The following is a 24,781-nucleotide window of genomic DNA, read 5'->3' as shown; positions in this document are numbered from 1 at the left end:
TGCAAGTTAATGCATATGAGTACAAAAACACTCCCCTAATGTTCAAATACAGTGTTGGTAGTATGCTGCTTGACAAGTCATGTCGATTAAATATCTAGTCATAATGCTGCAAGTGACATGAAATGGAAAGAGCGTGTAAGGTCGATTGTAAGGAAGACAAAAATGATCAACTTTAATTTACTGGGAGACTTTTATGAAAGTGTCGTTTGTCTGTAAACAAGACTGTGTATAGAACACTTGTGTGACCCATTCTTGAGTATTACTCAAGTGTTTGGGACCCCCTCCTGGTTGGATTAAAGGAAGACACTGAAGAAATTCAATGATATACTGATAGATTTGTCACCATTAGGTTCTGTCAACACGAGTGTTACGGGGATTCGTCATGAAGACAAATGGGAAACTCTGTGGAGGGAGACAACATTCTTTTCATGAAATACTATTGAGAAAATTTAGAGAACCGGCATTTGAAGTTGACTGCAAAATGGCTCTACTGCCACCAATACACATTTCGTGTAAGGACCATGAAGATAAGAATTAGGACATGTACAGAGGCATATAAACAATCATTTTTCCCTCATTCTATTTTGAGTGGAATAGGAAAGGAAATGAAATGGCAAAAGGGGTACAGGGTACCCTCTGCCATGCACATTGCATTGGCTTGCAGAGTTTGTATGTAGATATAGAAGTTGAGGGTAGGGTGGACAGTGGAACGCTACTTTGGTGATGTGGGTACGACAAGAGGTAATTGATGCCCTGGTGAAGGACGTGGTTGAGCTTTGCAATGCCAGGGTAATACTGAGTAATCAGAGAAGTGGTGGTTGGTTAACAGGTTTACTGGCATCAGAAGAGTAGATAGCCCAGAAGATCTGTTTATGAATGAGCTGGATGAGATATTTTCTGTTAATAAAAGCTCCGGCAAGGTTATCAGCATATTTCAACAGTTCCTGCTTTCCACTGCAGATGTGGCGAGGCTGTAAGAAAGAGATTTTTGGATGTGGAACAGGTGACAGATGTCCAAGTGGAAGTACTGTTGATGGTTGGTGCACTTGATATAAGCAGGTGTATTTATGTAGCCATCTGAGAGGTGGAGGCAACGTGTAGGACAGTGGTGCATTGAGTTGAGAAGGAACAGGTGAACAAGATTTGGGAGTAGTTGTTGATGTTACAGGGGAAAGAAATAAGGGTGTCACTGTCAAGAGTCCAGATCATGAAAATATCGTCAATGGATTTGAACACTACAAGAAATTTTAGGTATTTGGATAGGAAAGATTGCTCCAGGTGGCAAATAAATAAGTTGGCATTGGATGGTGCCATGCGGGTACCCATGGCAGTATCGTGCATTTTTTTATAGATTTGGCCTGTAAAAGTGAAGTAATTGTGAGTCAGGAGGTGCTTGGTTAGGAGGATTAGGAAAGAAGTGGTAGGTTTGATATCAGGAGCATATTGGGAAAGATAGTGTTACGTCGCCACAAAACTGTGCGCATGGGGGAGGAAGGCGAAGTGAACAGTATCTTGAATGTAGAATGGGAAGTTATGGACAGTAGTTAGGAGATGTTGGTCAGCAAAGGCAGAGGTTTGTTCTGTGGCATTCTTGTACCCAGCCGCAATGGGACGATTGGGGAGATGCATTCAGGTGTCAGGGTTTGAGGTGGACCTAAGGCATTTGGAGCTGCTGGGAGGTCTTGCATCTTCCCAGAATGTATCTGGCAAAAATGTCTTCCATTCGCCTTCTTGAATACTAATTTTCTGTTATCGTCCCATTTCACATTGCTTGTTAGTGTTACAATAAATACTTATATGATGTGACGTGCTCAGGATGTTCATCACCAGTCTTGTAATAAGATACTGTCAGTTTCTTTAACTTTGTTATAGACATTATCATGTATGGATTGGTGAAAAATGTGAAAACACCACGTGAAATGCATACTTGGTCCAAACCTGCGGGTTGCACTTTTGTATTTGACCATGAATTATGTCAGAGCTAAGTGACTTTGTACCTGGGCAAATTGTTATTACTCGTACAGTGGATGCTTCCATAACCAAGGGAGCTGAAGTGTTTGGTGTTTCACGAGGCACCATGCTGAAGATTTATATTACAGATAGGAAAAGAAGAAAAATATCATCTGCTAAATCACAATGCAGATGAAAGTGTGTTTTGAGTGATAATGACAGATGGTCATTAAAGAGGATTGTGGCAAAAAATAAGAGAATAACAGCTGAAAAAGTCACTGCATAATTGAATATCGCACACATGATTCCCGTCAGCATAAAAACATGACGGGAGCTCCATAAGCTGGGAATTGCAGGGAAAACTGGGATTCGAAAACCACACATCAGTGATGTAAATGCCCGTTACAGGAACACTTGGGCCGAAGCTATGAAACCTGGGCTGTGGAGCAATGGAAGAGAGTCATTTGATTGGATGACTCTTGCTTCACACCATTTCCAACTACTGGCAGAGCTTAAGGCACAAGAGTGAAACAAGGCTGTGGTTTGGTGACAATTTGGCAGGCATATCATGGTATTCCATTGACCCTGTGGGTACTCTGCAAGGTTGCATTACCACCAAGGATTATGTGACCACTTTGGCGGATCAGGTCCCATGGTAACATGTTTGCTCCCCAATGCTGTATTCCAAGATGACAGGATCCCTGTTTGCACAGCTTGCATCGGCCAAGACGGATTTTATGAGCACGGGGATGAATTGTCACATCTCCCCTAGCAATCTCTGTCACCAGATCTCAATATTTTTGTGCCTTTGGTGTCTACTTTGGAGAGAAGTGTGCATGAACACTATACACCTCAATCATCATTACCTGAACATGCCACTATTTTTCAGAAAGAAGGGTAAGATGCCCACCATACAGGACCTGTATTTATCTATTCCAAAACTGGAAGGTGTTGAATGCCTTTGGTTTTCCAGCACCATATTAGACATGTTAATGAGTTGTCGTTTTGGTGTTTCCATATTTTTGTTCACTTCCTGTACATTTATTTACATTTAAAGAGAACTGCAGATACATTACACAAAGTAGGAATTTTGTCCCAGACTTTATACAATTTCTTACGTCCATCTATTGATAATACTTCCTAATATGCAGCAACATAATCAGCAATCAATCTTATAACACAACTGATCGTATATAATAGATCATGTGTATCTTGAGAACATTAGAGATTTTATTATGCTAGCTTGTGGCACACCTATTATTCCTTTTGTTTCTGTGGAACATTTGCCATCCAGTGTAACACACGGTGCTCTCTTAGTGAAATATTCTGTGGGTGAATCACATATTTCTGAAGAGACTTTCTGTGATATTATCTTGGTTAGTAGCCAGTCTTTTGGTACTATGTTGAACGCCTTTCAGGAATCTAGGAAGCTGGAATCTACCTTTCACCTGCATCTGTTGTTCGCAAGATGCTGGGTATGGAGGTGTGTTTCACCTAAATAGTTTTTCCACAATCAATGCTGTTTCTCTGAGGAAAGCTAGCATGTGTTTACTGTTCAGGAAAATGTCTAGTTTGTAACAGGACATACTCAGCCTGTATTGAATAAAAGCTGCTAAGCTTACAATACACATGTCGTTGTACACATTATACAATGCCATGCAGCCTCAGTCATTTGTAATGATCTGTCACAGTTGCAGAAGAAACCAGTTTTTGTATCAGTGAATAAAATACTTTTAGCATGCTCTTCTGTTGTAAGTGACAAGTTTCATCATCATGCTGCATGTTCTCCATTGTACTGTAGAGTGAAAGTAAAAGGAAAAGCCTCAGTGATAGAAAAAAAAATTGTACTACAGTAAGGCAGTGAAATTTGAATGACTTTCAAGTTCGTGTGGACGAATCAAAGCTACAAGCAGGAGTGATACATGTTCGTGTAGAACTCAAAAAGACATTTAATTCTTGAAGTGTGACTGCCAATGATGTTTAATCATTCCAGTGATTTTCTTCTATGAAACTGATCACGCCCACAAGAAAAAAGGAGTGAGAGGTGGCTGTGTTTATCAGTGGTGCGCATCATTCCTCATTGAACATTGTACCTACCATATTACAAGCAGTTGTTACTGCAGTACTTGTACTATTCCAGATAGGTGTGCACCATTTGTTTCTCTCAACTATGTTTCTCCCTGTGGGAGATTTTAGAGTATGTGAGGAAGTGTCCATGACAAAGAGAGTAAACATGATGATACTGGATTACAAGATTAATGGTGAAGGTCTAGATTCTCCCACATCTTCTATATAATTGTAGGTAATGGTGCAAAATGCTATGAAGTTCTACAAAGAGCTGAAATCCGTTATAGGGAAGATCTAAAGGAAGCTATATGAAGGATTCAAGTGCATTCTATTCTAGGTACTGCTCCAGTGTTTGTAGTCTGTATCAAGTAATGAGAAATTCAGAAAGCCACTCAAAAGATTTTAACAGTTTGGTATAGACCATAAGAAAATAGAATGGAGGACCAGGAAACTTAAATGGGGATCTTTATAAGAAAGCTGAGATTGGTCTCCTGAAACACTTCTGGATACATTTAAAGTACTGGTACCCAAAGTAGATTCTTTAACATTTCTATTACATCCTTCATATACTTTTCATAGGGATTAAAAGTTAAGGTGCACATGAAGACTATATAGTCATATTACTATCTCACAATATTCTGATGGAATATTGGTACCAAGAACCCTTTGCCACCCACTGTATGGCAGAGAAAATACACTACCTGGCAAAAAAAGAGTGAAGTCCCCAGATCATTGTTGGACGTTGATGTAACTTCATACACATCAGCTGGTTTGTAAATCATTAAGAGTTTTTCTTTTTGACAGGTAAAAGAGCTACCAGAGTGCATTAGCACTGCTCATATCATATAAGACTCCCTACAGCATTTTGTGCCATCCTGCACCCTTGGTGGGAAACCAGCAGCAGTTGGGCTAGGAAATTACTATTCAGTGCATAGGCTGCCATTAAAATCGTGACACAAACAGCTGATTTGGGAGTGCTGGCAATACCCGGAAGCATGGACTGATGATAAATGGCATCTCGGCGTGTTCAGCAATGAATTGAAATTCTGCACTACCCCAGATGACCATTGCCTGTGATTATGGTGGTGATCTAGGGAGAGGCCCAATTCTTTAGTGTTTTGCAGAGGCACAGCTGTGTTATTATGTCATTATAGTGTGGGGAACCATCAGGTATGACTTCAGGTCATGGCTGATAGTGATTGAGGGTACTCTGGCAGCACAACGGTACATTGTGGACGTGTTGCATCCTCGTGTGTTACCTCTCGTGTGACAGTATCGTGGTGCCTTTTTTCATCAGACATTGCTCGTCCACACATGGTTTGTATGACTAAGAACTTTCTGTGTGATGAGGTACTTCTGTGACCAATAATATTCCCAGATCTGTCTTCTATAGAACGTGTTGGACCAGGTTGGATGTCAACTTCGTCCCAGTGCCAGTATGTACGATATCAAGGATTAGTGTGCCCCAGGAGAGGATACATCAGCCTGATTATACCCTTCCTAACTGAATTAGTGCATGCACCCAGGCCAAAAGGAGTGTAATCTCGCACTGCCAAGTGCATTCATACTGCCAAGTTTGTAGTAAATTTGACTTGATTTTGTAGTCGCTGAAATAACTTCTGAACTCGTGAAGTTTCATTTTGTTTCACTTTTTTGTCAAGCAGTGTGTGTAGAAGTGGATAATGTGCTATGAGCCTCTCTTGCCCACACTAGAGTGAGTGACGATCTTACATTTGGAGAATACATGCCACTTTAATGCGGGAAAAGTGACACATTCTAGTACAGTGGCAGAGTGATTCTCTGCCAATGATTTAGCAATTTGCTGCCTTTCCCCTCACAGATTTCCTTAGTGAGAGGTGGTGGTCAATCCCCACTCCAGTGACCACTTTCTAATTATCTCTACCATATAGAAAGAGGTGTGTCAGAAAGAAAACTGCCAGAATGGATGCTGAGCAAAATAAAAAGTACACTGGGACGTGGATCACTTTAGTATCACTATTCCAATAATGCTTGCATGCTGAAGCAATCCTATCACCATTCAAGATTTCCTGTCATTTGCTAGAACAATACTGAATAGATTATGGTGCTCCAAAGCTTCAAGGACAGTTTTTCTGCACAGTACTGTGGTAACCTTCCAAATACCAAAGGTGTCTGTGTGTGTGTGTGTGTGTGTGTGTGTGTGTGTGTGTGTGTGTGTGTGTGTGTGTGTGTGTGCTGGAGTTGCTACTGCTGGCTGTAGGTGTGGTGCTGGGAGGTAGTGCATGGGGACAAAGGCATGTTGATGCTTGCAGGCTCCCTGTTGGTTGTCTAGGGTGATATAAGTGGTAGGATTGGTGTATGTGGTACAGATGTGGTGGCTATATGGGCAGGGTGTTGCTTGGGCTAAAGTTAATCTAGTAACACTGCCTCTTGTAGGCATCTGTTCCCATTTGGTACAGGTTTCACCCCTGAGTTTCAGTGACCATTTCAGGCACCCATCCTTGTTGCCATTCGGATGTGTGTGCCTGACAGTAGTGTCAATTTGGAACTGGCAGTGTGTTGGTGTCTGCTTAAGTTGTTGAGGTCTGAAGGAATTGAGGAGGATCTTTAGTGGAGGACTGAAGAAATGGAGGAGGATCTCTAGTACTATGCCCTGCAGTTGCTCCACTATACTCTTCTCTGTGATCAGTATGGCTCGAAAGTACTAAAAATAAGTAAATAAATAAATGTGAAAACATTCTCTGTGCATGCTGACTGAATTGCCAACTTCATATTCTCTTTCAGCTTGTGTACTATCTGTTCTAACACATTATTGAAATGTTGGTGGAGTGGATCAGTAAGGAGTTATTGATTCCCTTGTTGGCCTAAAACTTACTGAAGACTAGATAAATTGGGGTACATTTTTGGTGACAGTCTCTTGATAGAGAAGACGTGTGAAAGCACCTTTCCATAGTCTTAGCTGATGAAGACTGTGTACAATATAACTGTGGAAATTTTGAATACACGTCCAAAAGTATGAACAACATCAAAAATTAGTCTCAAATAATGTCATTGCTGCAACTTTAGAAATGCTTAGTAAATGACTTCAGGAAAGAATTCTAATCATTTTCTTTCCTGTTCCACTGACAAATAGAGTGAGGGAAAAATGACTGTCTGCCTTCACATGAGCTGTAATTTCTCGTATCTTATCTTCGTGGCCCTTACACATAATGTATGTTGGTGGCAGTAGAATCGTTTGCCCATCGGCTTCAAATGCCGGTGCTCTAAATTTTCTCAATAGTGTTTCTTGAAAAGAATGTCGCCTTCCCTCCTGGGATTCCCATTTGATTTTCCGAAGCATCTTCGTAATACTTACGTGTTGTTTGAACCTGCCGGTAACAAATCTAGCAGCCCGCCTCTGAATTGCTGTGATGTCTTCCTTCAATCCGATCTGGTACAGATACCAAACACTCGAACAGTACTTGAGAACAGCTCGCACTAGCGTTCTGTATGCAACCTCCTTTACACGTGAACCACTCTTCCTTAAATTCTTGCAGTAAACCAAAAATCGACCATTTGCCTTCCCTACCACAGTTCTCACATGCTTGTTCCATCTCTTATTGCTTTGCAACATTACATCCAGATGTTTAAACAACATGACTGTGTCAAGCAGGACACTAGTAATACTGCATCCGAACATTACTGGTTTGATCTTCCTACTCATGCGCAGCAACTTACATTTTTCCACATTTAGGACTAGCTGCCATGCATCACACCAACTGGAAATTTTGTCTAAGTCATCTTCTATCTTACTGCAGTCACTCAACTTTGACAACTTACTGTATACCATGGCATCATCACCAAAGCAACTGCAGATTGCTGCCCATCCTGCCCGCCAAATTGTTTATGTATATAGAGAACAGCAGCGGTCCTATCACATTTCCCTGGGGCACTCCTGACGATACCCTTGTCTCCGATGAACACTCATCATCGAGCCAACATACTGTGGGTTCTATTATTTAAGAAGTCTGCAAGCCACTCACATATCTGTAAACTTATTCCATATGCTCGTACCTTCATTAACAGACCGCAATGGAGCACCATGTCAAACGCTTTACCTTTTACACACTTCTAGCATTTATTAGCATAGACTGTCAAGTACAATGGCCATCCTTCGTAATACAAATCAGCAGCGTTAAATAATACCAACTATTTTCTAACTGGCAACAAACTATGCAGTTTGTATATTGGCAGCATTGTACAGCATTTAGTGGCACAATCCTTTGATATTAACACAGGTTATTATTACATGACTTACACTGTGTAAACAGTGGCAAATACACTTCTTGGATTTGCTGCTGGATAACATTGTGCAAATCCCACACTATTTTATTGAAGCAACTGTTCACTATCATCAGGTAGTAGTAGTTGCTGTCATCACGGCTGCAAAATGTGACTGGTAATACGTGCATGGTGGTACTGAAATTTATCGGCATTACAGGCAGGAATTATGCATCTGCAGAGAAGCACTCACAGTTGGACAAAAGAAGTGTTCGTAATGCCCCCTGCTGGAAGTTGAAGAGAGGCCTTCCATGCTTGCATGTACAGCAGTCATGTGGTGTTGAGATATGCATGTCATAGTTTTAAGATTAATGTGCTGTGTATCAGTTCAGAATGAGAAGCAATGAGACATGTTTGGATATTAGTTTCTTTGTCCACAATATATCCTGATTAAAAAATGTGTATCAGCATGATACAAGCTGTCAAACATTGGCCAAGGACATAGCACTTCTGTTCACGCAGGCTGGACAATCACCTTCTGTTCTCTCTCTCCACTCTCTACCGAGCGAGGTGGCGCAGTGGTTAGCACACTGGACGTGCATTCCAGAGGATGATGGTTCAATCCCACGTCTGGCCATCCTGATTTGGGTTTTCCATGATTTCCCTAGATCGCTTCAGGCAAATGACAGGATGGTTCCCTTGAAAGGGCACGGCTGTCTTCCTTCCCAAACCCGATGAGACCGATGACCTCGCAGTTTGGTCTCCTCTTCCAAATCAACCCCCAACTCTCCACTCTCTTTGTTTTTCTTTATCGACATATTGATATGTTTCTACAGCTCAATGCATCTCACTTATAATTACACCCAGTAGAACAATTCACAATCGTGTATGAAAGTAGAACTTCACCTTATGCTGACAATGGTAAATAATTTTGAATAACATGTTAATAAATGTTTGAACACGCAGTACCAAAAAAGTGAAAATAGCAATTCTATCCATATCAACTCTATGGTGCAAACAAAAACAAAGTTGCACAAGGAAACGAAGTTAAAATATATTCTATAATAAATTAAAGGAAAGAAAGCACAGGAGAAAAGCTATATTGTACTGTAGTGTTATCTTCACATGTGCCCCAGTTTATCATGTGATATTCTCTTGAATCTCTCATGATATAATGTCTCAGACACAAATGAAGTATGTTGTTTGCGTACCACATGTAATCATGCATATGCATTGAGCATATACAAAATTAAAGACAGATTGTCATTACCATAATCAAACAGAAGAATAACATTTCATTTCTCCTAAATTCCAAAATTATTCAACCAATAATACAAATAACATGACACAGTCTGTGAAAGAACAAACTTCACCTATCCTACATTGACTAAAACAAAACATAATAATTTAAGATAGCATTGCTTTTTGGCTCTTATTGTTTTCAGTCCTTGCATGTTAGTTTCTGTTTTCTCAACTCATCACACACAAAGTTCCTGCTTCTACACATTCATATCTCTACCTAGCAGTGCTGTGGGCTTTATGCTTGCTGCTTCGCCTTATGATGCAAGTAATTGCTCAGTCTATCTCTTATTATTAACCTATGCAGTCAATTGAAGATTGGCAGACACTTACAAATTCTATTTACAACATAACTTAACTCCCTCTCTACTGCTGTCTTTTCCAGTGTTATTCCCTCATTTGCATCTAATACATTAAAAAAAAAAATAAAAATAAAAAAAAAATTCAAATTTATGATTAAAGAATAAAATTGCACACTATCTACACTTCAGTTCGTCTTTTCTGGATACAGTGAGTAATTGTATTTATTTATGAGCAAATTTACAAAACTCTGTCTTATTTAGATTCTCCAGTTCTTATCCTGCTGAAATTTGTTATTGCTGTGCATCTTTTTTCATTTTAACTGAAGCTCCTACGATAATGATGGACAGTTGCTGGTCCCTCGTAACATATTCTCACATTATTTACACCACCCTCCCCCTTTTTACTGAAATCCATTCACACATTCTGATTACATTATGACAGGTCTTTAACACTTTCCTTTTATAATATTTTCTACCCTTCCTCTTTTCTTGTTTTTCTATTCTCTGTTTCTCTTTATCTCATGTTCCTACCACCATCATTAGCTATTACTTCATTTTCTCTCATTCATTTATATCAGCAAAGTAATCACACTTCTCAGTTACTGTACTACAAATACATGTTATGCATTACTAATTCCTTCCCATCTTCAATCATTATTACACAACAGCAAAATACTCTAGGTTATTTGTTATTACTGTTCAAACTACACAGCCCAGACCAGTTTTTTTCTTTCCAAGCCACTATACCAGCATTGCCTTTTATCAATACTCTCAAATTTCCTGCATAAAGCTGTTCACAAACATTTACTTTGTTCTTGCTGTTTGTCAAACCATTCACCTATCATTAACTGTTATCTGAAATTATGTCATGTTCAGGAATATAGTCAAATCAAGTTATAACTACCTGATACTTAATCTGGGTAGTTCAATAGTTGAAGAGTTGTTGTGACAGATTTATAAGATAGTTGAAGAGTGGGAAGCAGTGCAGAAAACTAAAGAAATAAACAGCACTGCAAAAGCTAGGGGCCCTATGCATGCTACTGCACATATTCACTAAAGACACGCTGAGGTCTGCTTTGTCACAGCTGATCAAGAAATTCTGTAATCTATAGTTCTTACCTACCAACCCACATCTGATCTGATAAGGCATTTTCTACATCTACATCTACATTTATACTCCGCAAGCCACCCAACGGTGTGTGGCGGAGGGCACTTTACGTGCCACTGTCATTACCTCCCTTTCCTGTTCCAGTTGCGTATGTTTCGCGGGAAGAACGACTGTCTGAAAGCCTCCGTGCGCGCTCTAATCTCTCTAATTTTACATTCGTGATTTCCTCGGGAGGTATAAGTAGGGGGAAGCAATATATTCGATACCTCATCCAGAAACGCACCCTCTCGAAACCTGGCGAGCAATCTACACCGCGATGCAGAGCGCCTCTCTTGCAGAGTCTGCCACTTGAGTTTATTAAACATCTCCGTACCGCTATCACGGTTACCAAATAACCCTGTGACGAAACGCGCCGCTCTTCTTTGGATCTTCTCTATCTCCTCCGTCAAACCGATCTGGTACGGATCCCACACTGATGAGCAATACTCAAGTATAGATCGAACGAGTGTTTTGTAAGCCACCTCCTTTGTTGATGGACTACATTTTCTAAGCACTCTCCCAATGAATCTCAACCTGGTATCCGCCTTACCAACAATTAATTTTATATGATCATTCCACTTCAAATCGTTCCGCATGCATACTCCCAGATATTTTACAGAAGTAACTTCTACCAGTGTTTGTTCCGCTATCATATAATCATACAATAAAGGATCCTTCTTTCTATGTATTCGCAATACATTACATTTGTCTATGTTAAGGGTCAGTTGCCACTCCCTGCACCAAGTGCCTATCCGCTGCAGATCTTCCTGCATTTCGCTACAATTTTCTAATGCTGCAACTTCTCTGTATACTACAGCATCATCCGCGAAAAGCCGCATGGAACTTCCGACACTATCTACTAGGTCATTTATATATATTGTGAAAAGCAATGGTCCCATAACACTCCCCTGTGGCTCGCCAGAGGTTACTTTAACGTCTGTAGACGTCTCTCCATTGATAACAACATGCTGTGTTCTGTTTGCTAAAGACTCTTCAATCCAGCCACACAGCTGGTCTGATATTCCGTAGGCTCTTACTTTGTTTATCAGGCGACAGTGCGGAACTGTATCGAACGCCTTCCGGAAGTCAAGAAAAATAGCATCTACCTGGGAGCCTGTATCTAATATTTTCTGGGTCTCATGAACAAATAAAGTGAGTTGGGTCTCACACGATCGCTGTTTCCAGAATCCGTGTTGATTCCTACATAGTAGATTCTGGGTTTCCAAAAACGACATGATACTCGAGCAAAAAACATGTTCTAAAATTCTACAACAGATCGACGTCAGAGATATAGGTCTATAGTTTTGCGCATCTGCTCGACGACCCTTCTTGAAGACTGGGACTACCTGTGCTCTTTTCCAATCATTTGGAACCCTCCGTTCCTCTAGAGACTTGCGGTACACGGCTGTTAGAAGGGGGGCAAGTTCTTTCGCGTACTCTGTGTAGAATCGAATTGGTATCCCGTCAGGTCCAGTGGACTTTCCTCTATTGAGTGATTCCAGTTGCTTTTCTCTTCCTTGGACACTTCAGAAAAGTCACTTCCATTCCATGCATTGTCTGAATGTTTCAGTGTGTGCTAATTACTTTCTCACTGTGTTCTTTCACACTTTCCTCAGATCTCCCACAATTTCCTGGCTACATCTGACAGACTTTCATTACTTCACTCTTTCTATCCTCAAATAAGTACACATCTAAAATTGTGTGGTAAGTTCCATCAAATATTTGTATCTCTCTGAAACATAGGCCCCCTCATTTCAGTCTTTTTCTTTTTATGCTAGCACTACTCTTTCTCAACTTTCTCTTTTCTGACCATTTGTCATAACTTGGCTCCTAACCTCATTTACAACAGAAATCGAATTTACATCTCCATTGAGATCACAAACTATGTTGTCAAAGTTACTCTTACTCTGTACTTGCATTACTGAAAATGTCCCAAAGAAATCTTTGTCTGCCCCTCCCCAATATCACCTATCTTACCTTATCCTCGGTTCCAGAAGTGATCCTTTTAATTTCCCCCATTTCTGTCTCATCCTCCCTACTACATTCCTGGAAAATCAAATTATCATCATTCTTTACTCCAGCTTTCCTTTGTTTATCCCCAACAGCTCGGGCTTCAGTGTTTTTATCCAATCATTCTACCTCTTCATTTGTTAATATTGTAATTTTGGCATCTTCAAATGAGGCACTTGGGGCTAGACAACAAAATACCTCTGCTGAAGATGGTTAATGGGTAGTATGTAAAACCTACAGGAAGATGTGTCATTTGTGTGGGTATAAGTGACCACACACAGTCCTTAGAATTCATCGTCTTACAAGAGTGTAGTCATGACATCATTCTTGGATGGGACTTTTTGCAAGCTTTTCAGGCAATTACAGATTGTGGTCGCTCTGAGATTATGCTAGATGAGGTGAGATACTGTGGACAGGAAGATGCGCATCTGAGTATGTAGACTGTGTGTGCTGGATGAAGTGATCATTCCTGCAGTCAGCACTAGAAAGGTAACTGTCGTGTGTCATGCCAGGCATCAACCCATGGATCTTGTAGTGGAATGTAAGAGAAGCACACTACTGAAGAATAACTTGGTCATCCCAGCCTCTGTCGTCCCGTTTAAGAACGGATTCAGTAAAGTTTCCAAGAACCGCAGATTCTTCCAAGATGCATGTGCATAGCAAACGCTGATCTGTTAATTGCAGAACAGCCGAGCATCATAGAAACCTCTGATGCCGAGTCTGTGTGCGAAATTGACGCCACCACTACGAGACAAGATCTTCTAGCTCAAATATCACCAGATCTCACTAAGGAATAACAGAAGAAGCAACTTGCCATTCTTCAAGAGTTCTGTGAATGCTTCAATCCACAGGTGAAGAGCAACTTAGACAAATCGATAGTGAAGCACTGGAGACTATCAACCAATAAGCTAGAGAGCATACCGTGTGTCAGCAACGGAATGTCGAATAATTCACGACGAGGTAGAGAAAATGATGAAGAATAACATCATTCAGCCTTCACAGAGCCCATGGTTGTCACCAGTGGTTCTCGTCAAAAGAAGGATGGCAGTTGGCACTTTCGTGTTGATTACAGGAAACTTAATAAGATAACTAAAAAGGACGTTTACCCTCTTCCATGAATTGACGATACACTAGATTGTCTGAAGGGGCCTAAGTTTTTCTCAACCACGGTCATGTACTCGGTATATTGGCAAATCGAAATAGATGGGGCTGATTGTGAGAAAACTGCATTCATCACCCCTCTGGGCCTGTAGGAGTTTAAAGTAATGCTGTTTGGTTTGTGTAATGCACCAGCAACTTTTGAATGGATTATGGATAATCTTCTTCGTCATCTGAAGTGGACGATGTGTCTTTGTTATTTAGATGACATTACAGTGTTCTCAGAGACATTTGATGAACACATAAAAGGAATGAGGGCCATTCTTAAGTGCCTCCAACAATGCGGACTGAAACTTAATCCAAGAAAGTTTCTCTTTGGAGCAAAAGAAATCAAAATACTTGGACACTTTGTGTGAAATGAAGGTGTGCGGCTAGACCCAGAAAAGGTGAGATCTATAATGGAATTTACTGTTCCTAAGAGTATTAGAGATGTGAGAAGCTTCCTTGGATTATGTTCGTATTACCATCGTTTTATCAAAGACTTTTGTATCAAAGCCAGGCCACTCCAAGGGTTGTTAAAAGCAAATGCTAGCTTTATCTGGGGTGGTGCATTCTTTCAGTGTGCTGCAAAAAGCTCTAACGACAGACCCTGTACTTGGTCTGTATGATGAGAGAGCACCTACAGAACTACACACAGATGCCAGTGGGTATGGGATCGGTGCTGTTCTGGTGCAAATTTCGGGTGAAAAAGAGAGGGTTGTAGCCTATGCTACTCGGACACTTACAAAAGCTGAGAGAAACTACTCGACTACAGAAAGAGAATGTCTTGCTGTGATCTGGGCCAGATGCAAATTACAACAGTATCTCTGTGGAAAGCCATTCACAGTTGTTACATACCATCATTCACTTTGTTGGTTGACAAGTCTTAAGGATCCAACAGGACGACACGCCAGGTGGGCACTACGTCTTCAAGAGTATGACATTACCATAGTGTACAAAAGTGGGAGAAAACAACAAGATGCCGACTGTCTCTCAAGAAACCCTGTGCAGGACCATCAGGACTTTGCTGAAGATAGTGACTGCCTCGCTGCACTCCAGGATCTCTTTGGTGAGCAGAAGGAGGACACCAAGATATCTCCAATTATGCTTGCCTTAAATGGGTCAGAGGATGTGAAAGAACAATTTAAGGTAGTTAATGGATTACTTTGCAAGAAAAACTTTGATCCATTTGGGAAGAGGTGGCTACCAGTGATTCCTAAACACATGCACTTAGATGTTCTACAGAAATTTCATGACACACGTGAGGCCGGACATTTAGGATTTATTAAGACATTTGATAGGATCCGTAAGAGATTTTTCTGGCCAGGTTTATTTAGGAGTGTTCGTTATTACGTGTCACACTGCCAAGGGTGCCAGAGGAGAAAGGCAGTTCCTCAGAAACCTTTTGGCCGACTCATACCAATTACACCAGCCAAAATGCCTTTCCAGCGTGTTAGGATTGACCTCCTCGGATGATTTCCAATGTCTGTTAGGGGCAATAAATGGATTATTGTTTGCACTGATTATCTGACATGCTATGCCATTACAAAAGCCGTGAAAACAGCCGAAGTGTTCAAGGCAGCCAAATGCATCATGGAAGACATTGTAATAAAACACGGTGCCGCAAGGTCATTAATTACGGACCGAGGGAAAGTTTTTCAATCAAATCTTGTGACAGAGATAAACAGTTGGTGCAACATTATTCATCACATGACAACTGCCTACCATCCTCAAACTAACAGGCTTACTGAATGCCTTAATAAGACCTTGGCCGACATGCTACCTTTCATGACGTTTTCCTACAACACTGCCAAACAAGAGATCACAGGATTTACGCCATTTGTCCTGGTGCATGGGCGTGAGGCGACGACGACGATGGACACTGTGTTTCCATTACATCCTGATAATGTGGGCGATGAATACATCGGCCAGGTGTTAACCAGAGCTGAGGAAGCTCGGCAGTTAGCTTGACTCCGCATGCTGCAGGGTCAAGTAAACTATCACCGAAGGTTCCTGTTCGGAAGGTTGGTCTCTCTGAGAAGCTCCTCAGGTGCTACTTTGGACCTTATAAGGTTGTAAGACAGTTGTCTGGTGTTACTTACGAAGTTGAAGTTTTTGATCCCAACACAAGATGACGAAAGATCAGAGATACAGTCCAAGTCCTTTGAATGAAGCGCTTTAAGGATCCTGCAACCGAGGGTAAATTCGAAGCTCCAGCAACAGGCAACAAGTGGAAAACTGATGAAGAGCGTAGCGGCAAAGGAAGAAGATCACTGTCAGGACGAACATCAGTCATCGGGAGTCGCAGTATGCAGGACTGATGACTCGTTCCCGGACTAGGAGGATGTAACACTGGGATGTTGTTCTCTTAAGGAGGGAGCATTGTCACAGAAGAAACTGAGCACTACAGTCACTGTAGTGTCGCGGTTATGATAATAGACTGTTGTATGGAGTGCCGTGAGTTCAAAACTCACCTGAACTGAATAATTTTAATTTCTAAATTCGGTTCGAGTACATTCAAGAAGTATCCACAGAGGTCAAGAATCACTGTACTGGAATGTTCTGTAACTGTGTATATACCATTTGTGTTCTGGCTGGAGGCAGTTCACTCCATGCTCTTGTATGTGCAAGTGCTGAATAAACCTTCTTTAAGTGAAGTTAGTGTTCGTCATTCATCTAATTACACCTTCTTCTAAGTGACAATATTATGCTCCTTGGCTTTTAACAATAGTTAAATATATTGCGTTCTGTTAGCAACTGTTGTCTCTTGGTGGTCATGACTTAATCACTACGATTTCAACATTATATGTTTTTCTTTTATTCTAGTTCTTAATCCCCACCTTTATCCCTCATTACTGTAATTATATGTCTTCTATTTTATAAGTTTTGTAACTACATGATTGTGTGCAACCTGTTGGCTTCTCTGGCAATTCTTGGTTGACCTTTACAGCTGTCAGTCTGTTTATGGATTTGAATTGGTCACAAAAAAGTTTGTTCTACTTTGCATGCATATGTTTTTCATCTTCTTGGGTTTTACAAGTTACATTTCATAACAAAGAAGTGTAAAAATTTTATATTGAAGTGGGGTTTTAATAAGCATGGTATGTTTATTTCTTTCTTATTATTAATGTACTCTGTTTATCTCAATTTGTACCTCCTATACTGATTTATTTCATTAATGATAATGAAATTATTTGTTTCTTGGAGACCTATAGTTTTAGGCACACACTTTTTTTTTATCTCGTTGGTGTTCACAGCACTTTATTGAAGTTGTCTGTTATATGAGAATGGTACATCTTTCATATTCATTACTTCCCTATTTTTGTAAAGCCGTAAAATTGATTATGGTTCATGTTCATCTGATAGTTGTTTTTCCTTTCTTATGGTAGTATCAAGATATGCAGACAGTGCGTTCTAACCTTACTGTATTCGTTGACACAGTGTGTTTACCATGATAGATGTGTTGTTACTTTTTGTATGTTGCTTTACATTGAAGTATATATATTTCTGAAGACTGTTTAAGTCAGTTTTACCTGAAGCAGTTTTCTGTTTCTGCTTGTTCTTTCTGATGTGAGGTTGGTTGTGTGAACAATCGAAACTGGTAATCGAATTTAAGGGGCTCCGGAACGCCCTATACTTGCAATGTTAAAATAACGCTTATAAATTACATCTTTCCTCACAAAGTATTTGAGGTAGGAAGTTGAAATCTTTACAGATTATTTATTGGAATATGGGCTACAACTTACGACAGGGATTTTACAAAATTTTAGTTCAGTTATTAAAGATGATTTTTTTTCAATTGTAATGAAAATTCACAACATTTTTTTGCAATTTTTTATTTATATATTAAAAAATATACAGTTTTTTGGAAAAAGGCTGTGTTAAATTATGCAGAAGGTACTGTGTAACATTTACTGAAAGTTTGAAACAAGTATGTTTGGAAGATCCTTAGAAAACATGTAATTAGTATGAGAAAATAAAAGTTTTGGGAATCGAGCGACAAAGATTGGTTTAACTTTTTAGTGCATTCCAGGTCCATAGGATGGATTATCTTCATCCTCTGCAAACTCCTCCTCCAGCTTCCTCTTGTTCCTCCTCCTGTTTACTCTTGCTTGTATTTCTAGACTCTTTACAGCCCTGTCTGCAGCCCGAAGGCGTTCCTTGTCTAAAGCAAGCATCGCTCGTTGTTGTGTTCGTAGATTTTGCTACCATTTTCTTCAGTTGCAGTTACTGCAACACTGTTCCAAAAGGTGGTCGTGTATGAACACTTATCACATTTCAGTTGTGTTAAATTATGCAGAAGGTACTGTGTAACATTTACTGAAAGTTTGAAACAAATATGTTTGGAAGATCCTTAGAAAACATGTAATTAGTATGAGAAAATAAAAGTTTTGGGAATCGAGCGACAAAGATTGGTTTAACTTTTTAGTGCATTCCAGGTCCATAGGATGGATTATCTTCATCCTCTGCAAACTCCTCCTCCAGCTTCCTCTTGTTCCTCCTCCTGTTTACTCTTGCTTGTATTTCTAGACTCTTTACAGCCCTGTCTGCAGCCCGAAGGCGTTCCTTGTCTAAAGCAAGCATCGCTCGTTGTTGTGTTCGTAGATTTTGCTACCATTTTCTTCAGTTGCAGTTACTGCAACACTGTTCCAAAAGGTGGTCGTGTATGAACACTTATCACATTTCAGTTGTATTTCACTAGCAAGTCCTACGTGCTTTATTATGGAGAGTTCCAGACCAACTCCACTACAATGAATACATCTTACACAGTTTGAAAAAATTCCTTTGAGAACCGACATATCAAATATTTCATTCACATCCGATTCGACCATAAAACATTCATAGTTTTCACTCATTGAACCAAGCTTCTTCTGTGAAGTATTTTCTTTCCCACTTTGACTGCTATGGGCAGGTGTACTTGAGAGGTTAGGTTCACTCACTTGGTTATCGTCTTTATTGTTTACAGTAATAACACATAGCTTTGGCTTTCCTACATTTCTCCTTTTCTTAAAAGCCTTCAGAAGATTTCTAATAACTTTACTTTTACTCATTATTATACACTCCTGGAAATTGAAATAAGAACACCGTGAATTCATTGTACGAGGAAGGGGAAACTTTATTGACACATTCCTGGGGTCAGATACATCACATGATCACACTGACAGAACCACAGGCACATAGACACAGGCAACAGAGCATGCACAATGTCGGCACTAGTACAGTGTATATCCACCTTTCGCAGCAATGCAGGCTGCTATTCTCCCATGGAGACGATCGTAGAGATGCTGGATGTAGTCCTGTGGAACGGCTTGCCATGCCATTTCCACCTGGCGCCTCAGTTGGACCAGCGTTCGTGCTGGACGTGCAGACCGCGTGAGACGACGCTTAATCCAGTCCCAAACATGCTCAATGGGGGACAGATCCGGAGATCTTGCTGGCCAGGGTAGTTGACTTACACCTTCTAGAGCACGTTGGGTGGCACGGGATACATGCGGACGTGCATTGTCCTGTTGGAACAGCAAGTTCCCTTGCCGGTCTAGGAATGGTAGAACGATGGGTTCGATGACGGTTTGGATGTACCGTGCACTATTCAGTGTCCCCTCGACGATCACCAGTGGTGTACGGCCAGTGTAGGAGATCGCTGCCCACACCATGATGCCGGGTGTTGGCCCTGTGTGCTTCGGTCGTATGCAGTCCTGATTGTGGCGCTCACCTGCACGGCGCCAAACATGCATACGACCATCATTGGCACCAAGGCAGAAGCGACTCTCATCGCTGAAGACGACACGTCTCCATTCGTCCCTCCATTCACGCCTGTCACGACACCACTGGAGGCGGGCTGCACGATGTTGGGGCGTGAGCGGAAGACGGCCTAACGGTGTGCGGGACCATAGCCCAGCTTCATGGAGACGGTTGCGAATGGTCCTCGCCGATACTCCAGGAGCAACAGTGTCCCTAATTTGCTGGGAAGTGGCGGTGCGGTCCCCTACGGCACTGCGTAGGATCCTACGGCCTTGGCGTGCATCCGTGCGTCGCTGCAGTCCGGTCCCAGGTCGACGGGCACGTGCACCTTCCGCCGACCACTGGCGACAACATCGATGTACTGTGGAGACCTCACGCCCCACGTGTTGAGCAATTCGGCGGTACGTCCACCCGGCCTCCCGCATGCCCACTATACGCCCTCGCTCAAAGTCCGTCAACTGCACATACGGTTCACGTCCACGCTGTCGCGGCATGCTACCAGTGTTAAAAGACTGCGATGGAGCTCCGTATGCCACGGCAAACTGGCTGACACTGACGGCAGCGGTGCACAAATGCTGCGCAGCTAGCGCCATTCGACGGCCAACACCGCGGTTCCTGGTGTGTCTGCTGTGCCGTGCGTGTGATCATTGCTTGTACAGCCCTCTCGCAGAGTCCGGAGCAAGTATGGTGGGTCTGACACACCGGTGTCAATATGTTCTTTTTTCCATTTCCAGGAGTGTACTTCAACAAAACAGATACTCAAGAAACAGAATTAATACGAATATTTTCGAGATAATGACAGAGTAAATAAACATGAAACAATCAACAATCACACCACCGATATATATTGAACCATCACAGGTTAGGCACATCACATACTTTATCTCACATCACTAAAATGTACCTGATGAACACGGACGTTAATAATAACACCATTTGACAGCAGTTTAACAGCGCCACAGTGGGTCATGCCCATGTAGAACACATTTCAAAAAAAATTTAAAAATAGTTGTAGTCTTCGGAATTGAATAAATTATATATCTATTAAAAGGTAATAGTCTGCAGATTCAGAAAACGCAAAAAAATAAAAATTGAACTTTTCATGATTTTGAGCCTTTCCGGAGCCCCTTAATGGTGTGTATTGTCGACCAAAATAATTGACTACAAATTTCTGCAATTTATTTAAGTTATTTAGGTTCACCTGATTGAAAATAAAAGCAACAATTTAATCTAATATGGGTTTTAATTTGTAAATTGTTTCTTATTTATTCCTCAAAAGTGAACTTTCCCTTGAATGTGGGTTCATTTAAAAAGTCTTTCAGTAGTTTTCTCCCCGTTGTGATTGTTTCACCAGAACCAGTAGCAATATTTGTCCAAGTGGGAATTTCTGAAAAAACAGGCTTGTTAATGTGATTTTGTTCAAAAATATTGTTAAACAGAGTAAACTCATAATTAAATAAGGTGGTGTTTGACTTGACCTACTAGAAATCAAAATGGAATGTCACTAGCATAATTAGAATTCATCAGTATTGCACTACTTCAAATCTACCTAGTGTCTAAGGACTTGAAGTGAAGACACAGTCTCCTGTGCCAGTAATAAGAGTATATCATGAGAATACCATTTTTTGCCATTTTGTTCCTCCTATCCCTCCTCGTTGTTCGGATTTTCACATACAAATACTTACTTTTTTAGGATGTTGGTTCGGTCTTATCACTTTCTTAAATTTAATGTATCTAATCTCTTTTTTTAAGTTATTACCATTCTTGGCTCTGAACAGTTAGCTATGCAGGCAGGGCAGTGCATAAAATCATCACTTTGGTCAATGCATTAATGTAATTTCTGTTGAATTTTCTTGCAGGTGGTTCAGTGTGATCAAAACTCCTTACAGTCCAAAAGTGATTTATCAGTTCCTGGATGTCCTTTGTGGGAACAAGAAGCAGCACAGTCATGTGCTCCAAAGAAGACAGATAATTGTAACAGAAAATTGATAGGTGGGTGTAAGGTAAAAGGAAAATGTGGGAAGAAAACTATTTCTTCTGACAGCCAGAGCGGCTCAGCCACTGGAACTATCTGTTTAAAAAAGAAAAGTGATGTCAGGGGTTTGAAACGTACACAATGTGCTAAAAACCAGACAAGTCTGTCAACATATACAGAAACATCAATGATGACTTGTCACTATACACGAGGTGCTAAAAACAGGAGAAGTCTGTCAAAATATTCAGAAACATCAACGATGATTTCTCACAATAATGTTAATGATTTGCCATTCTCTGTTCAGATAGATAACATGCGTCAGTCACCATTCCGTATAGACAGGCCAATGTCTTTTTCTCCAGGTTCTGCAAACTTCTTTTCTCCAGGTTCTGCAAACTTCTTTTCTCCAGGTTCTGCAAACTTCTTTCCTCCAGGTACTGCAGACTTCTTTCCTCCAGGTGCTGCAGACTTCTTTCGTTCAGGTTCTGCAGACTTCTTTCGTTCAGGTTCTGCAGACTTCTTTCCTCCAGGTTGTGCAGACTTCTTTCGTTCAGGTTCTGCAAACTTACAGAATTTTAGAACACATGATGTTGTACCTACAGATGTGGCTTTGCCTGAAAGTAAAAAAGTTAAGAAAGACAAAATGTGTAGCCCAAACACATTTACACGAGAGTTAAAGGACCTGGGTGTTAGAAGAAAACATGTTTATTTGACTAGAGGAATGAGTTTCACCAGGTCAGGCAATTTCATACCTACCTTAATGCTGAAGAACAGAATTTGAAGGGCACAATTGTATGATGGTTACAATATTGAAAAATGTGTCATCTTGGTTTGGTGAAGAAATCTGTAGGTGATAGTTTGTGTGAAGTTTATTTAATTGACAATATAATTTTATTTAATTGACAATATAATTTTATTTAATTGACTATATATATATAATTTCATGACATTACTGATTTCTACTTGTTATCATCCATCTTGAGATGATAATAAATGAAGCAGTATACTTAAAAACTTAGACTTGTCAATTCCATGGAATTTAAAACTAAAATGACAAATACTGAAACTGTTAGTTGATGTAAGAAAAGGACACTTGATCATGGCATGCATGATAAAAGATGTAACCAGTCCCCAGATTATGGCCAGACAAAATGTTACTGTGCCAGTAGGAAAGAGGGGTGTCAAACATCTAATGACAGATGTAAATTTGATTTTAAAGTCTGCAAAAATTACAATAACTAAGAGGACACTGTGTTCGCTAACTTTCCATACAAGAAGGAAAAAATCTGCAAGCAGTGGAAAAGGGCCATGTTGCCATACCATGATATGTACCTGCAGGATAAAGTTGAAGATAATGCTGCTTAATTTATTAAAGTAAGATGATGCCCAATGACTGGTAGAAACTTGTAATGTTATGAAACTGTAATGGCTGTGGCAGTGAAATAGACTTTGTATACATTTTTGTTAAGTCATGAATGTTTCTACAGTGACAACAAATCAGTTTATATTGTAGAAACATTTTATGGTTTGGCAAATATATATGTATCCACTGCGTACAGAAATTTTCTTCTTGTCTGGATAGTTGACAAAATCAGTCCCCTCTTTGCCTTCTCACAATTTATGCATGTTGTTGCTTTGTCCTTTTAAAGTCGAGTTACGAGTGTCCATAGTCTTGAAATTCTCTCTCTCTCTCATGTTGTTGGTTATTAATCCTATGTAGGTGACCATGCATGATCAGTATGATGTTAGTTTTAAACCCCATGTAACTGTACATGATTACCATGTAGTTAGTTATAAATCCCATGTAGTTGACCACACACAACTTTCACACATACAGGGTGTTTAAGCAGGCTGCTTCATTTTTGTACTCTAAGATATGAGATGATTGGTTGAAACTAATAATGTTGTGTGTGTGTGTGTGTGTGTGTGTGTGTGTGTGTGTGTGTGTGTAAAGTTCCAATATTGCTCATATGATACCAATGACACGGGCTACATCAGTATCTCAGTATGTGAACTGTAAAGTGTGTTAAAGTATTCATAATTTTACAGGTTTATTGTTTAATTGACTTTACAGATTGATTGTTAGATGATTTCCATTTCTTTTGAATACTGTTTTAGTTTTCAGACCCATACTACATTTTTGTTTTAAATGCACTTTCCCGTTTTTATTGTAAATGTGATTTACCTCCTTGTTTGAAATGTGTTTCATTGTTTTGTTTGAAGCATTTTTTTTTAAGTCAGGGAATATTTATATGTTGACAATAAATATGGCGGCACAAGCCTTGGTAATTTGTTACTCTTCCAAATGTGTTCATAATTTATTTCTTAGCTTTAATGTTAACATTTTGTGTTTTCATATCTTATTGGTAATTCAAAAACAAAATTACCCACAATTGTTCAATATTTTTATTTTCATAAAATCATAATTGTCAAACAGTTGGTTGCACCACTTGATGCCACGTCCTGTCAAAACAGTTGTAATGTATTTTTAATAATTATACCTTTCATGAATGAGATATGTCTATGTACAAGAAACACAAAATAAAATAATTTAAAAATTAATGTTTTGTTTGTTAAGTAGTGTGTACTTGTGTACCTTCTTTTGGAAAATTATTGTTAATTGTAATTTAACAGTTGGATTGAACATTTGGTCAAAATTTCCTAAAGCAGTGACCCAGAGAGCATGTTTCCGTGAGAGCATGCCATCTTGCTTATTTGTGCAGAGTAGATAGTGTTCAGTAATCTCATGTGGCCAGAATGAAAGTAACTCTTGTTTCTTAGCAATTGATTTACTCAGTTTTCCCAAAAAACCTGGAACTACATTGAAAAGTAAAACTCATATATGCTGTTAGATTGTGAATTCTTTTGGCTATTAAAGTTTGGAGTATTAATAAAGATGGGTCAAGGTCAGAT

General features: G+C 40.0%; 1 protein-coding gene across 1 annotated transcript in view; it reads left to right on the top strand.

Moving 5' to 3' along the window:
* Window positions 1-24,430, top strand: part of LOC126471136 (uncharacterized) — a 260,530-nt gene extending 236,100 nt beyond the window's left edge. The window contains exon 11 of the mRNA XM_050099226.1: window positions 21,753-24,430. Coding sequence (XP_049955183.1) covers window positions 21,753-22,649 — 897 coding nt within the window. The 3' untranslated portion in view covers window positions 22,650-24,430. The remainder of the gene's footprint in view (window positions 1-21,752) is intronic.
* The last annotated feature ends 351 nt before the right edge of the window (window positions 24,431-24,781 follow it).

The sequence above is a fragment of the Schistocerca serialis genome, chromosome 3, assembly GCF_023864345.2.
Source record: "Schistocerca serialis cubense isolate TAMUIC-IGC-003099 chromosome 3, iqSchSeri2.2, whole genome shotgun sequence".
Lineage (NCBI taxonomy): Eukaryota > Metazoa > Arthropoda > Insecta > Orthoptera > Acrididae > Schistocerca > Schistocerca serialis.
Note: the sequence above shows the minus strand (reverse complement) of the source record. Positions and strands in the feature narration are given on the sequence as shown.